Below are 16,445 nucleotides of genomic sequence, written 5' to 3'. Positions count from 1 at the left end.
CGAAACTAGTAGCCAAGAATTTGCAAACAGTGCCCCAGCAAACTGAAATCTTTGTTGTTCAGGTCAATGGAAGTTTGAAACTGAAACGCCCTTAATTGTGGAAAATTACACTTGATCCAGAATAATGACTTCTTCCTGAATGCAGCTGCCAGGCAGCTCAGACTAAAATAGGAGGTTTTTTCCTCATGGCATAAAGCTCCATAGCATAAATTAAAATTAAGCCCTTACATTCCTAACATTAAAAAAAAATTCTGAAGCTTTATTAATTACATTGCAGAACATTATTTATAACATAACTACGTATTCTCACGAAGGTAGATCACATATTTAAATGAAAAAGGCGTATTACCTGAACGCCTGCCTTCCAGAAAGCAGAGTGCAATGAGCTAGTCTTGATTCAGCTGCAAGTCTCTAACACCTTGGTATTACAAACAGGCTTGTTTTCTCCACAACGACACATTAAAATGATTTATTTCAAATTTGTAATACACCAGAGCAAAGACACTATTGGGATTTTTCCTATCAAAGTGAAATAAAAGATAAATTTCAACATCTAATAAAATTATCATACTTCAGCAAGACTTACCTGCTATTCCTAAAATCACCTTTAAAAACCACTGGCAAACACCAGTCATCTCTGTCATATGTTATTTTTAACAATAGATCGCCTTCTTTTTTTTCTTCCCAGCTGAGCTATTTCAATCTTTTATCCCTTCATAATTCTGGAGAGCATCATTCAACAGAGGGCAATGTTAGATTTCATGCCTGTCTGTGACAATGAACGCATCTAATTTTATGCCTCAAGCAAATTTACCTGTTCACTGAGCTGTATAACTTGAGTTTCCAAATCTTTATCTGATTTGGATGCTGAGCTGCTTGGTGCGGCTTTTTTTGCTGAAGATGGGCGAGAGGGTGTTGATCCTGGTTTAGAAGCTGGACTGGATTTAGCAGCACCTGAAAAATACAATAAATAAATAAGAATCAAGATTTACCTCCATGATAATTACTTTCCAATTAACCTGGTACTGAAACAAAAGTATTTGTTTTATGGACAGCCTTTCTCTCTCTCACTTCCAGGTGACAGTGGAGGAAGAACCTGTGCTGCTGTATCTTGGGAAAGGAAAAAACACATTTCCTAGCAGTTTTGAGTTTGCCAGTCAGAGCGAAGTAACTCAAATAAACAAATATCAAACTAAGAAGATAAAGTTCCCTTAGTTCTCAGCAGCTTTCAGCTTTAAAAAAAAATAAATGTGCAGTTAACAGACCATTCCCCCAGCCCAATATTTAGTGTCTGTATCTATTTTCAATTTCCCTGGAGAAAGACAGATTTGAAATAAACTCAACTAAACTGCCTTTGTGCTTTCCTCATTTTCAAACGTTAAGCCATCCCTGAGACAAGGGCATTGAAATTCAGACAAGAGCACGCAGAATTAAATCCATCGGTGAACTCAGTTGCCATAGTGACCAAGATGACTTTTGATCTGCTTAGGTTTTGCGATTTGTTTTTAATTACTTGCACTGCAAATCTGCCAGAATATGAGGCAACATCTTTACCAGCAAAACTGGCAATAACAAGAGCATACAGGCACTCTTTTTCACAATACTTGTGGCCCACAAATGCCCAAGCAGAGGAACATTTGTGTGAAAGGGTTTTTGGTGCCTTCACACGAACCTCACAGCCAGCTCCTCACACCGTGCTCTGCCTCTCCACCTTTCCTCTGTGTCACTGCCCGTCTGATTTTGTTGCTCAGCGCTGGTACACGAGTGCCTGGCTCACAGCTGCCCACCTTGCCTCGGCCCCCACAAGCACTGTACTCTGACTCTCAGCTTTTTCCTTACCCCCTCCAACTCAGAATAAATTTCAGATGCAGTGGACATACGTCTTGTGCAAAAATCGCTTGGGTCAAGAAGACGGAACAGAAACCCAGCCCTCCCTCTGACCTATTTTATTTATTAAGCAGGCATGTGAATCAGCAGTCCTGCTCTGCAGCACCCATGTTTGTCACTGTTTCTTACAAAGAGCAAAACACAGTTGTCTGGACATGCTGATGGGCTCCATGGCCATCCTCCACCATCAAATGCTGCCGGCTCTGGAGCCCAGGCCACACAGGGTGCAAGAGAAAGCCTGAATGCAGCAAGCAAACTCCCAGCTGAGCTCTGAGCTTGAGCTTTCAGTTCACCAATTCCAGAGGGATTTGCCCTGGCTTTCTCAGCAGCCACCTTCCAACCCCGTATCTTACCAGCTGCTCCTCCCATATGATTACTTGATTTATGGCACGCTATAAATTGTCCTAAGTTGCCATTTCCACAACGTATCCCCAGCGTCAGAAAACACTTTAATAAAGCAATTCATTGTAAACCCAATGTTTTACAAAGGCATGGCTAGGAAAAAATTGCAAGGAAGCAGGGAAAGGCAGGAGGGGGAGAGACACAACTTGTGGGGCTGCCCACAAATATGACCAGATTGTGGAGCTCACACAACCTCACTGACCCAAGACTGTGTACACTGGTCCCTTGGAGGAGCTGAAAAGCGATGGGAAAGGACAAGCAGCAATGTGTTATTTAATCAAGCTTGCTTAAGCCTTCCTGATTTAGTCACAGGCCTCTGTAACAAGCGTCTCCTCCTGCCTCTAAGGATAACCCGATATAAACTGGGTCATCTAATGCCAACAGAACACAAATAAACAACTCTATAATTCAGTTAACATGTGTAAACATTTCTGTGCAAGATGCCCATCCTCCTTTTCTATGTTCTTTAATATAAGACAGATAAGAAAAAACAATATATATGTTGCGTTTTATTTTGGTTGGTTTTTTTTTTTAAATTAGTGACTCCAATAGCTTCTATGTCTAAGTGCATTCACAAACTCTAGCAAATCTCAGATATAGTAAACAGACTTACTAAAGCTGGGAAAATTCCATGTTGTGTACATGCCTGTAATTAAACTTCTTTTCACATCATACTTAGATCAGCAGAGAATAAATCATTTGTGGGAAAATTTTAAAAATTGCCAAGATGTTTTGCTACTGTTTCTTTCTTTCTTTAGGCAATTGCATAAACTTTAGCATCCTGCCTTCAATGCTTTCTAGGTTCAGTCCATATTCTGACTAACTAAAAATCAGCTGCCTCAGAGCAGGATTATTAATATGCTCTCAAAGCCAGGAAAATCATTTTCATTTGGATTAGTGGATAAACAGAAGAAAACTGATGTCAAAATATGCACGATAAACACACACATGAAATGATCACTGACTATAGCATTCTAGTTTGGTCTTAAGCTATTTATGTATTAATTTTATATATTTATATTTATTTATTATATTATTAATGAATACTTGTATCACATGCAACTGCAACAGTTACCTATAAAACATATAAAATAATAAATATGTATACTAATCCAAGGTGTCAACATTTATTTCTTATTGTATTCTACACCTGCAAGGCACAGTTCAGGATATCAACTGAAAACTGAATGTTATAAAACAAGCTATGGACCTTCAGATGTGAAACCTTGGTGGGTCGATGCAGCTCCCCCCTCTACCAACTACCCTTCTTCTACTTGAAGACTCCACTGGACTTCCCCTAGGCACCAAGCACCTGCACACAAGCACAGGAGAAGCCATTCAACTTTTCTAGGGCAGCATCCCCCAGCCTGTCAGCTCTTCACCATTTCTCCTGGGGCATCACAGTGCAAGACCTAAGCAAAGCATCTTGTGCAGCCACAGGATACTGCTCCCTTTCATGCTCAACAGCACCGTGAAGCGAGCTAGTTCTTTGTAGATCACAGTACTGATCACAAAAAGCCAAATCATTAAGTACACACCTCTTTTTAACCTGCAGAGAGAGTTAAGGACAGAGTAGGCACAAACATTTTATCCCCAGGTATTCTCTCTAATTTGCAGCTGAGGCACCCTCCCAGAGCGTGCTGAGCAAGTCCACATCACCACTGCCTGCAGACAGAGGGCTGGGTAGCACCAATACACCGCATTATATTCTGTCCTCCTTTGAAAACAACAAAGTCTTTTGATTTTCTACAGCAAAGTGTTACTAAGCTTTATAAAGTCCAGACAAATCAAAGGAAATTGACTTTTGCTCTGCTGCTTAGGATCAGCTCTTAAATGAACATGATATTCCAATTTCAGTAACACAGATAAAAAACAGCTAACTTGAGCGTTTCAGATGGTATCAGCAACAGCTGGATAGAACTTAATTGCAACAGAAAATGCCTAGGGATTCCTAATTTAAAGTTTCCTGGAGGCAAAAAAAAAAAAAAAAAGCTTTACCACACACTTATTTTGAAATATCAGTTTTAGAATAAGCTCAGAGGTAAGCTTCCCATTCTAACAAAAGCTTAATTTCATAAAAGAATTAAAGGCTGCTGGTTGGTAGAGTAGTGCAAAGTACTTGAAACAGCCAGATATTTAAATGGAGATGAAAGATCTTGGTAGACTTAATGACTTTGCTGTTGAGCACCATAATGACTTTGCACTCAATTAGTGCAATTGTGGAATAATTCCTAATGCATTGCTCAGAGGGACTATAATATAATCCAAGTAGTTTAAAATCTGTCCAAAATAATATCTTCCATGAAAATATTTATATTATAACCCACTTACAAATTCTGAGAAAGCACAAAGATTTACAGAAATATTTTATATAAAAGAATATCTGATAACCAGCTCTCCTCACTGATCACAGAGAACTGCATTGTAATCAGCACCATAAATGTTACCCGTTACCAATTCCTTTTCAAACTCACTGTTGATGTTCAGAAAGAAGCGCAGACCCCTGCCCCTGGAAAGGAACAGCTCCATGCACGCCCCAGAACATGCTGGCAGCCAACAGTCTGGGAAGCAGTGGGGCAGAAAAGGACTTGGCGGTTGTGGTGGACACCAAGTTGAGCACGAGGAGCACAGGCCAGCAATGCAGCCTCGCAGCACGGAATGCCAACAGCCTCCTGGGCTGCATTGGGAAGCGCATTGCCAGCAGGCTGGGGGAGGTGGTTCTCCCCCATTGCTCAGCACTGATGAGGCACGTCTGGAGTGCTGGGTCTAGTTCTGGGCTCCCCAGCACAGGAGAGACATGGGCATACTGGAAAGAGTCCAACAAACGGCCATGAAGATGGCTAAGGGACTGGAAAGGCTGAGAGAGCTGGGACTGTTCAGCCTGGAGAAGAGAAGCTTCAGGGGGTTCTTATACGTGCGTGAGGGGAGGCTGCAAAGAAGATGGAGACACTTCTTTCAGTGGCCCTTAGTCAAACGACAAGAGGCAATGGGCACAAATGGAAATACAAGAAATTCCATTTAAACATAAGAAAAAACTTCTTCACCCTGAGGGTTACCAAACACCTGAACAAGCAGTCTAGAGAGGCTGAGGGGTCTCCATCCTTGGAGATACTCAAAACTCGACTCGATATGGTCCTAGGCAACCAGCTCTAGGTGACTCTGCTTAGAGCAGGAGGGTCGGACAGGATGATCTCGGTGGTGCCTTCCCACTTCCACTGTTCTGTGAGAACTTCTGTTACAGCATACTCTGACTTTAGACCAATGCAGGGTCCAACTGGAATTTTTTGTAAACAGTATTGCAGCTGCTTCAGTTAGCACCTGCATAAACTTTTGTACCTGCCCCATGTAACGCTAGCAGAGATGGGAAAAATAAATTCCCATTTGAAAGACAAATTATTTTTTTGTTGTACTGAAATAAGTTAGATGAACCAACTTTGAAATGCATTACAGGTTTCTATCTGCAGTGCTCCAGAAAAAATAACTAGTCAATCCATCATAATTAAATATATCCCGCACAGTTTCAGCGTTACTATTCTTTTTGGTGAAGACGTAAGCTTCACAAAGAGATGTACACTTCTGCAATTTAAAACAGTGGATGCTGGTACTGTAGAGATTTTGGGTACAGCAAAGCCAGGCTGTGAATTCCCAGTCGCTTTACATCACAAGTGCAGTCCTGCAGACAAGAAACCTATTTACTCTTTATGGAGAAATCTTCCTTGAAGCTATATGAGCAATTAATACACCGTTAAATATTTATGTAAGATTCCAAGAAAACATGTGTGTGATTACAGTGTAAACATGCATGAGGATGGTGTGGAGAGCAATGGAAGCCCTGAGCAAGCATAAGGCTTGGCTGAGTTCACATGACCACTGCTTCAGAGGAATTTGAGAATCACTCACCATCTATCTTCAGTCAAATTAAAGGATTCCATAAAATTAGTATTCCTGATGCATGCCACAGAAGAAAAAACAAACCCACCAAGAGGCCACAGAGCTAGCAATTTCTTCATGAGCTAAAGAAAAACTCTGTATCCACTTAAAATCAATGACTGAGAATAGTATAAGAATTAATATTCACACATACTTACTGTTGCAGCTACACCGGGATGGAAGAAACTGCTCAGTGTAGGGATACTTAATAGCACAAGTGATGACAAATGATGCTTAATGGGAATGAAACGACCTCGGACAAAATCTGACTTGACTTTTAGCATCCCAACATGCTGCAGTGCAACTGCCTAATTATTTTGTGGTACTCACTTTCCCTGGGTGGCAGGACCCCTCTGCCCCCTCAGCTCTCCCTACCTCCACTGCTGCTGGCTACAGCACAGTCTGATGAGCTCTACGTTGGTCATCACCGCCAGACAGCTGACAGAGAAGTGTGTACAAGTACTTGAAACTGAAGCACCTTTTACAAATTTCAGCAGAGCAATCCAAGCAAGAACATATCAGGCAGTCTACTTGTCAGATGATAAAGTTTTGTTGACGGCACGACTCTCTCAGTTTGTCTTTAATAGAAGGAGATTTGATAGTTGGGAACTAACCCACAGCCTTTTCCCCAGCATAAATGAAGACTTCTCTTCAGATCTAAAATAACCAACATTTTAATGGCAGCTATTAATTGTTCTAACTGAAACCCCTGTTTTCTCTAGAAACACCTTCAAGCATGCAAGCATTCATCTTCAGTGGATGAAACCATTCCACATAGGCTTAACAGAAGGATACAATTTAAAATTTGAAATGCTCCTAAAACCATGCGTTTTCTAAAATTCAACTGTCTGCTTAGCTGTAAGGAGAAAGCAGTCTCAAAAGGAAAAATCTGAAAGAAAACATGGGAAGAAGTGCATATTGAAACTTGAAAGATCATGCAAAAATCTGAGCAACACAGACATTCAAACCACACCCATAATACACGGAAAATTAAGACAGCAATTTTCACCACTTTTCTAAACACAATTTGCTTTCTAGAAAAAAGGCCCTGGCTCCTGCACTGCAAGCAGCACTCCTTCATGGTCTAAATTCTTGGGCTCAGTGGGTTTAAAAATTAAACTCTCCTCACGTTGGCAGAAGGGGTGTGTCTGTATTAAGGCTAAGCCACTTTCTACCTCCCAGGCCAGCACTGTCACTGCACATGCTGTTCCCATCGGCTAGTACAATTCCTGGCCTCGTATGAACCAGACACAAAAGCATTTTCAATTTGTCGCCCCATGGCATTTTCCATCTCCAGCTCTGTCTGCCACGTTGCCCTGAAGCACCGTACCACTGCAAGCGGAGGGTACCACCACCACCAACAACTGCCAGCCACTTGGGGAAAAAGGTAGCATGTTTTAGTGGAAAGCAAAGGAAAAAAATCATTAGCATGAGTTCTCTAGTCTCCCAGGAGTCCTAATCATATCACTGGCTGCTAAAATAAAGCCTGTTTTTTCTGAGTATTTTTATCCCTCAAAATTAATTTACAGCACATCTGCCACAGTAGAATATACCACTTCCCTAAAGAAAATCAGTATTTTTTTTTTTTGTGCAACTGGCTCTTCAATGGCACAGTATACATAAAGCATTCGTGCACAAACAGTTCATTCTGCCCTGGTTATTTTCCCTGTCATAGCATGAGTATTTTTAGCCTTCATGTGATCCTCCAGTATTTTCCAGCTCTGCTTTAGTCATCCTGCTCTCACTGAATATTTCAAGCTAAAACATCTAACAGCCTTCAGATCTAAGAACATCCTGCATTTTTAGCTTGTATGTAAATAATTAATTTGATTAAGCTGTCCTTTACCTGTGCATTTTTGACACCCCACACCCATACACAAAACAGTGCTCCACGGAGATTTGCTCTGACATACAGCAATACTTATGTAAGACACTAAGCTAAAACCCTGACAACCTGATCACCATTTTCAATTTGATCAGATGAAGCTTTTTCTGCTGTTTTCCACAGGGAGCATTAGAACCGGTACAAACAACAGTGCCCTAATATTTTAATCCCTTGCCATAATTTTGACTCTACATCTGTAGGCTGCTTACCACTGCATTAGAGAAGAGCGGAGGCTGTAGATCGAAAGTCGGCTCAGGGCTGGCAGATGGCATTATATCTAAAAGCAGCTGTGGTGCTGCTGGCAGAGAGCCTGCAGCGGTGATCTGTGCTGCTGGCTCCGCTCCTCGAAGGATGAAAACATATTCATTCCCCCAGCAGGGAGCTGCATTTACCTGGCAGATCCTTGCTGCTCCTACTCTTTCTAGAAGCAGCCTTCTACAGGTATTGCCAAAGCCATCCACCCACTGTGCCGCCATCAGTTCTGCAACAAATCGGTTGTGTCTCTCAAGGAAGGGACGAGGCAACGTGAGGGTGGCACAGCAGATTAGTTGCAGGGACCTATTTATGCTTCCATTTCCGAGCTGCATTATCCTTGACCTGCGCTGACTCCTCAGTCGGATTGCCTTTGGAAGGCCATGGCTGCTGGCCTGCTTCCCGACAAAAAACGGCGCATTTTCAGATTTCTCGAGTTTTGGGTTGTTTTAAAAGCATTTTAAAAAAATGAAATACAGACCACACTCTGCATTTGCAGAGACGTAGGTAGATATATGTATGGAAAGCAGATACTTGATACCATAGGTCTTGTCAAGCTTTAGTGTCAGATTAAAATACCAAACATAATTCTAACTCATGCCAGCACCTTTTGGGGCAAACTTTCAGAGAAGTCCTTAGGGTTTTGACCACTTTCTTGTTAATTGAAAGACACATCTTAGTCTAACTCTGAAAATACAGTGAGTGTTACAAAGAAGTGATGAGTAATTCAAGAGATCGGCACCTCCCAAATCACTCAAAATCAGAACTCTGACAAAGGGCACTGGAAGAGTTATTCCATGGAACAACAGGAATCACCTGAAACACATACGATATTGCTAGTGGGTAAATAAATTACTCCTTTAGAAATGTATATATTTGACCAATCTAGGCATATTTAGGAGTCTGTCATAACCAAAAATATAATATGAATGTGTATCCATATGTGTGCTTGCTCCTGACACTAAACAACAGATGTCTACATTTAGGTATGTCCACTGCGCACCGTTTAAAAACTTTTGGATTATGTTGAAAGATCTTCTGGGTTCTTTATATTCTCTCACTACTGCTTCCTTTTTGTTTTGTTAATGAACTGAAACAAGGCAGTACTAAGATTTCAAAGGTTCAGTGCTAATGTAGAGCAAATCACACAAATTAAAAATGACATTAAAAAAAAATGTACAAAACCCGAGGTGAGTGGCTACAGATGCTGGCAAATGCTTGCTGCATTGGTGTAAGAGGTTATTGCATCAGCAGCCCACAATGTTTATTGCTCCCGCAACAAAGTCAATGGAAGTACAGCCGTGCCCAAAACCTCAGCCATTTCACTGAAGACTCAGGAAAGTAGAACAAAAGAACAACATAAAAGTCATAGGTAGCAATTTAAACTATGCCACCTGATGTTGTACTTACTCATGGGCACTTATTCTCTCGGAGTCTGTAACATCAAGGAAGACAAAGCTCCAGATGGGGCAGGGAATTCTTAACATGCTGCAGGGGAACTCACGAGGCCTTCTCTTTTTTTGCCCTTTTCATATAAATGGCTAACCTTGCTTTGCTCACATGGGCATATTACAGTTCCTATAACAACCGTAATGAATACGCCTTCATTTCCAGCTAAGCACGCAGGTGCACAAGGCAGAGGTACAGAAGCACATCTTTTATGGCAATTTCCCAGCTACCCAGGACTTACTTCCACATCATCTCAATTTACTCCAAAATGGCAGAAGATGAGGCACACACAAGCTCGCAGACTTTCAAGTGACCAGGCTACAGGGTGTGGGCAGGCCAGGCACACAGGCTCAATACATCAGCAAAACAAATACCTGCTCACCCAGAAACTGCATAAACCTTCGAATGACTGACACCTAACTGAAATAGCCCTAGTTCTAAAACACAAGCAGCAATACAAGCCAGAACTCTCATTTCACCTAGCATCATGAAATATCCACACGCCCCCTCCTCAGCTCAACAGAAATTAAAATGGCATCCTGCCCGTCATACTTCTGGACTATACTTAAGAGCGATGGAAGCTTTCCATGAAAAAGCTAACTCTCATAGCCACAAGACCTTACCAAAACTCATCACACTATCTCTGCTTTCCTATTCCATACACAGGCTGGGAAGGTACAGGACATGCTCTTCGTACAACCAGTGACACCACACAAGATCACTGCATTATCCTCCGTATCAGCTAGATGGTTCCACTCCAGTAGCTATTCTATTTTTCTAGAATTGTCATCTCCACAGCTCTACTTTGGATAGCACATTTGTGACTTTGGCAAAAACAGATCATCTGCAAGAAGAATTAACAAGCGTGGTAAAGTCTGTATTTAATAAAAGTCTTTTCCAGTTTCTCAGTTGGACAACATCATGACATTAGCACTCGGGTTTTTTTGTTTTCAGAGGGAGTGCAAGACATCACGTGGGAAATTATAGTGTACCAGGCCCTGAAATTCAAAAGTTCAGACACAAGATGGTGCAAAACAAAGATGCAGACAAGCTTTAGAAGCCCAAAGCAGCTCTGGCCTGCTATTAGGTGCTCAGTTTCCTGGAAGCACTAATGAGCTGAAGGCAGCTGGCCAAGTAAGCCCCACTTGGACGTCAGAAGTGATCAAAGCAGAACTCTGGGTATGATCCAGAGCATAAGCCAGCCTAAAACTAAGGGCGCCTGATACCTGCCCCTTCCCCTTACCAGCACTGGTGCATATCTCAGCCCATGAGAAGACAGGTAACAGATTTAAGTAAAATGAAAATTAACCCTTATTTGAGGAATGGGTTAGTATGAATAAGGTAAACTCACTCAGGACAAACCAATAAAAGAATTGTGTGTGCATGCACATATGTTTTTGTTTGCACAAATCTATATCTGCACGGGCAAATCAACCCCAGTAACACTTGAGCAGTGATCACTTTTTAAAAGAAATATTAGCTACTCTCCTGTTCGCTTAACTCTCAGTTATCAAAAAATGGCACCTGCTTAGTGACCAGTCATGCCCATATGACATAAACACCAAAGATCAGGCTTAGTTCTTTGGCCTGTTCCAGGAACACTGTTGTGGTTTCACCCCAGTAGGCAGCCAAGCCCCCCCCACAGCTGCCCACTCTCTGTCCCCTGGTGGGATGGAGGAGAGAGTCGGAAGGGTAAAAGTGAGAAGAATTCACTTGTTGAGATAAAGACAGTTTATTATGTAACGCAAAAGCCACGCACACAAGCAAAACAAGATAAAACATTCATTCATCACTTCCCACTGTCAGGCAAGTGTTCAGCCATCCCCAGGAAAGCAGGGCTCAGTCACATGTAATGGTTACTTGCAAAGACAAGCACCACGACCCCAAACATCCCCCCACCCTTCCTCCTCCTTCCCCCAGCTTTTATTGCTGAGCATGACATGATACCGTCTGGGATACCTCTTTGGTCAGCTGTCCCAACTGTGTTCCCTCCAAGTTTCTTGTGCACCTCCAGCTTGCTTGCCGGCAAGGCAATGTGAGAAAGAGAAAAGTTCTTGACACTGTGTAAGCACCGATCAGCCATAACTAAAACATCCACGTCTTACCAATACCGTTCTAGTCACAAAAATGAAAAACACAGTACCATACAATCTCCTGTGAAGAAGGTTAACTCTATCCTAGCAAAACCCAGTACAAACACAAAAATTAAAAGTTAGAAGACAGGTATCTTCAAGAAAGAGCAACAGTTGTATGTTGTTCACTTAAGAGGACTAGCGTCCCTGAACAAAAAGCACATAAAGCCACTGATCAATTAATTTTTTCCTTCTGGTCAGCCCTTAAGATTTGGAAACATTTCACGTACCATAAAAAATAAAAAAAGAAATCAGCCTGTGCTAGCAATTTCCTGTAATGGTGGAGGTGAGAGAGAGGAACACACTCCATTTAATGTTCTTGAATACACTTACACATACCACACTCAGCAATAAGAAGGTTAAATGCCTTTGCATTCACCATCAGACATCACTAGAATCTGCATTGTTTATATCAAGGGTTCAGTGGAGGAGACCCCCACGTTTGATAGGGTTGGGCCAAACTAGAGCGCACCACAAGGTGTTAACTTCTGTCTCAGATGCTAGGCCTACAACCAGTCAAAAAGAATGACCCACACACATGAGGCAATTAGCATTTATGTAATATATATCACAGTTTATAATTGTCTTCAGAGACAGAAATTGAATTCTTTAAGATGCAATATACCTGCAGTCGGAGAGTTTGCATGGTGAGACTTTTTGGGCAGATTGAAGATCTGTTCACCAGGATCTGGTGGAGGAATAGCATCTTGGCCTTGTCGAGCTTCCACAGGATCATACTCCTTCCCATCATAGTTAGCATCAAAGAACTTCTTAAACCACTGAATGAAATCTAAGTTGTCTTGGAAGCGCCCTTTGACCAGTTTTTCCACGGGAATTACCTGAAAGGTAGAAGAAAGGTCTCAATAACATATCACTGCCATTTTTAAATTTAAAAATTACATCACACACTTATTTGGGAAAAAGTCTACTAACTATATCAGCATATATTCCTCTCCCATTGTTTGCTTCCTAAAAGAAAGGGGATTATGGTGGACTTGCAAGTGCTCTTAATAAGAAATAGAATCAAAATAAACCAAAGTCACAGCCTTTGAAGTGGCTATAAAGTGGGTGTATCTAAGCCTCTGTAATTGCTCTTCCAGGGTTACTCCTTTCCTATTGCAGTGACAGCCATGATGAATAAAGCTGCTCTGGGAGCAGCACTATACTCAGCTAACTAGGGATTTCTGTTTTCAATGGACGTGCTACAGTTTGGCATACTAAAAATGAACAATTCTTCAAAAGGTCCAGATGGTAGTTTCTTGCTCTCTGTCTTACTGTTTGAACTACAAAAACCCAGCAGCTTTTTCCAAGACCAACCTACATTTTGGTAGTACATGTTCATCATACAAACTAACCCTGAGGTTTTAACCTTGTAATTTTTTTTCCATTCCATATATAGCTATACATGGAACAGTCTGTGGACATGCAGAAGCTGAAAAAAAGATGCCTATAATGTTTTAGCAAAACAAAAGAAAGGTTATGAGGCTGTCTCCATATCCACGTCCTGCAAAATCTTCACAGAAATGAAAGCTCCAAAAGGTGTCTTGGACCAATATAACATTGCTCAAGCTTCCCAGGCACTGTGGGCAGACACAAAGTACAGCTGCAGAAGGAGGGTTGCCCTGCTTTGCTTAATTCATGCAGCTGATTAAAAGGTCAAGTTAGATGGATCCTAATGTCTCCTCAATGCATTCAATTTTCAGCTGGAAAAAGGGTACCGAAAACCACTGCAATTTCCATTTCTTCTTCAAGGTTAAGCCGTATGTGCAGCATTTTATAAGTCTGTGATACTCCTAGAAGGATTAACGTGGCATTTAGCATGTCCTTTCAGGTAGTTCCACCTGTATCTTAATTTTACACTGAGACGGTATAGTAAGTTTGCTGCCAACAGAAAAACTGATAACGATAACATTAACTTTATTAGGCTTTCCAATATTTCACTAGCAAATCACAGTGTAAATAGAAGCATCCACAACATTTCAGGAAACAATGAGGGCTTTCCAGTGCTTTATAAAAAAGTGTTACAGGACTCTCGATTAAGACTGTTTACATTTCAGGAAACGCTAAAACCAGAGCAGAACCTTGAAATGGTATACAGGTACTGCATCTGTATAAAACTAAAACTACATTGGTGAGTCCATCAGACTCTCATATTCAAGCACAAACCAATACCTTATGGTCGAACAAGCCATTTTCTAAGAGACTTCCATTCTTAGCTTTACAAGATCACATGTGCTGTCCAACTTATTGATTCACTAGGTAAATTATTCCAGCTCTTGAGTAATTTAAATTCCTTAAACCCTGTTTTGGACAAGAAACATGGAATGCTTATGGGAACAGCATATTTCCAAGTTATTTTGTTGGAAATTCAGGTCACCAATAATTTTACTGTATCTAAAATTAAGGTTCACTGATGGTACAGAATTTCTAACACATGGTATTTTATCAAAAGGGTCTCTGATATTAAGATACAATGAGTTAGGCTGCAAAGTTCCTCAGAGGACACATGGACTCAATTTTCAGTTTGTACCTAAATGGAGCATGCCAAATTTTTTCCTTCATGCCTAAATACCCTCTTTCAGATGAAGAAAGATCAAGAACATCATCTTCACATACAACTTTTAACTCCAGCTTTCAGTCCGAAAGTTGAAAAAGTGGACTTTAAGTATTTTGTAGTTTATTTCCCCTATTTGTTGATCTTACCAGTTCATACAACTCTTGAAGTCTGCAGCAATTGACATACAAATACAGAATGCCTACCTTATCCACATTCATCCTTTTAAATGACGCTTGCAGAAGTTTGAAATTGTGAATGTATTCATGCTCCAGCTTTGCTTGAAACTTTACTTTCTTCAAGCTAATGCACCCTGGGAACAACATGTCCATGAACTGGCAGTAAGCTGCTCCTATAACAAGAGAATGCATTGGTGTTAATCCAGATGCAACCACCTAAGACCAAATGGCATTTAATGTCATTAGCAGAAAGCAACTGAGCTGAATAAGTCCCTGCTGTAATTCAACCTAACGCTATGCACCCAAGATGCACTTGTCTAATGTACATTGAGCAGTGTGACATACTAATGTGGGTTTTTTCCATTCACTCTGGATGCATAATGAATTGTGTTCATTATGAAAGAAGAGCCACCATGACTAATGCAAAGTAAATCTTTCTTCTATTTAAAATGGATTTTCTTGGGAGTCCCTACACACACTAGAACTGTCCATACAATGAGAAGATCACAGTCCAAATGGGAATCTCTTAAACAAGCTCCACTCAATCCTCACAGCCCCCTAAATTCAACCAAGATCATCTCTTTTCTGGCACTTGTAGCTGAATGCCAGTCAAGTCCAAGGCAATCACTTAAGATTGTATCAAATCATGATTTAAAAAAAAAAGTAAGTGTGAAGTTCCAGCTTCTTAAAACATGTTAGTTCCTACCCCTCTAAAAGAAACAGCCTTACTGATTTTCACCTCCCAAGTAAAACATTTAAATAAGCAGAGTTCAGGGTAGTCCACCCATAGGTTTCAGAAGCTGGGCTGCCAGCTTCAGTTCTCACTCAAAACAATAAGGTTTTCTAAGTTCAACCTTGAGGGCTCTCCGAACTTAGACAGTAGTAGGTAGGGGGGTGCATGCCTCCGTGTGTATAACTCATCCAGCACACAATGGCAAGTACATGGAAAAATTTCTGAACAGTGTACTGAGAACTGGTAACCTCTCCAGCCTTTTCTTGTACGCAGGGAGCTTCCTCCTACATCATCATGCTGTCACTGCCATTTGCCATAAAGTCTTTACTGTTGACACACTCAAGTGTTTAGAAATAAAGGACGAAAATGTTTGAGGAAATCAGAGGAAAACCAATTTCAGTTCTTCAGAATAGAGTTTTCTACAAAATGCTTTCTACTTAGTAAAGGTTCAGTGAAGTCCATTTCTGGAGCAGAGGGCTATGGAGTGTGCAGTGCAGCCCCTGCACTTGCGCATACCGGGCAGGGAAGTGATCGCATGGTTACTCCTGACGAGTTCAATTTCACTTCCACAAAAAGGACTATTGTGCATTTAATGCAGATCAGTCTTGACAAACAAGTGTCCAGATCTCACCTAACAGTTCAGCCCAGTATCAACGACAATGATTTTTATCAAAAATAATTCTGCTCAGTGCTCATACCAAAACCAAATTAACAAAGTGGACTCTTGGCTTGCCCAGTTGTACAGGAGACACAACAATAACTTAAACTTTAAGACATTTTTCTCCATGGGTATGCATCTGTTTTGACAGGACCAACTTTATGCATGAGATAGTATCTCCTTCTCTGTATCCACTCAACCATCATATGAAGGGTTACAGAGCTTGTAACTTCCCCAAAAGAAAAGCAGAGTTGAAGAGTGGAGTTGAAAAAAGCTTCCCAAAATATTGAAGGAGGTTTTGCTAAGGGGCTTACCAAGATCAAGCTTTAATGCTGAAAACTGCTGCCATTTAAAAAAAAAAAAAAAAAAAAGTAATGATCTTCA

General features: G+C 41.0%; 1 protein-coding gene across 4 annotated transcripts in view; it reads right to left on the bottom strand.

The window, feature by feature from the left end:
- Window positions 1-16,445, bottom strand: part of MAPRE2 (microtubule associated protein RP/EB family member 2) — an 89,052-nt gene that overhangs the window by 12,417 nt on the left and 60,190 nt on the right. For all 4 annotated transcript variants that reach the window (XM_040586172.1, XM_040586174.1, XM_040586173.1 and 1 more), the window contains 3 exons: window positions 14,698-14,843; window positions 12,563-12,776; window positions 815-954 (listed from right to left, as the gene is read on the bottom strand). In XM_040586172.1, the coding sequence (XP_040442106.1) occupies window positions 815-954; window positions 12,563-12,776; window positions 14,698-14,843 (500 nt within the window). The remainder of the gene's footprint in view (window positions 1-814; window positions 955-12,562; window positions 12,777-14,697; window positions 14,844-16,445) is intronic.

The sequence above is a fragment of the Falco naumanni genome, chromosome 3 (assembly GCF_017639655.2).
Source record: "Falco naumanni isolate bFalNau1 chromosome 3, bFalNau1.pat, whole genome shotgun sequence".
NCBI lineage: Eukaryota > Metazoa > Chordata > Aves > Falconiformes > Falconidae > Falco > Falco naumanni.
This window is presented reverse-complemented; position numbering and strand designations above follow the sequence as displayed.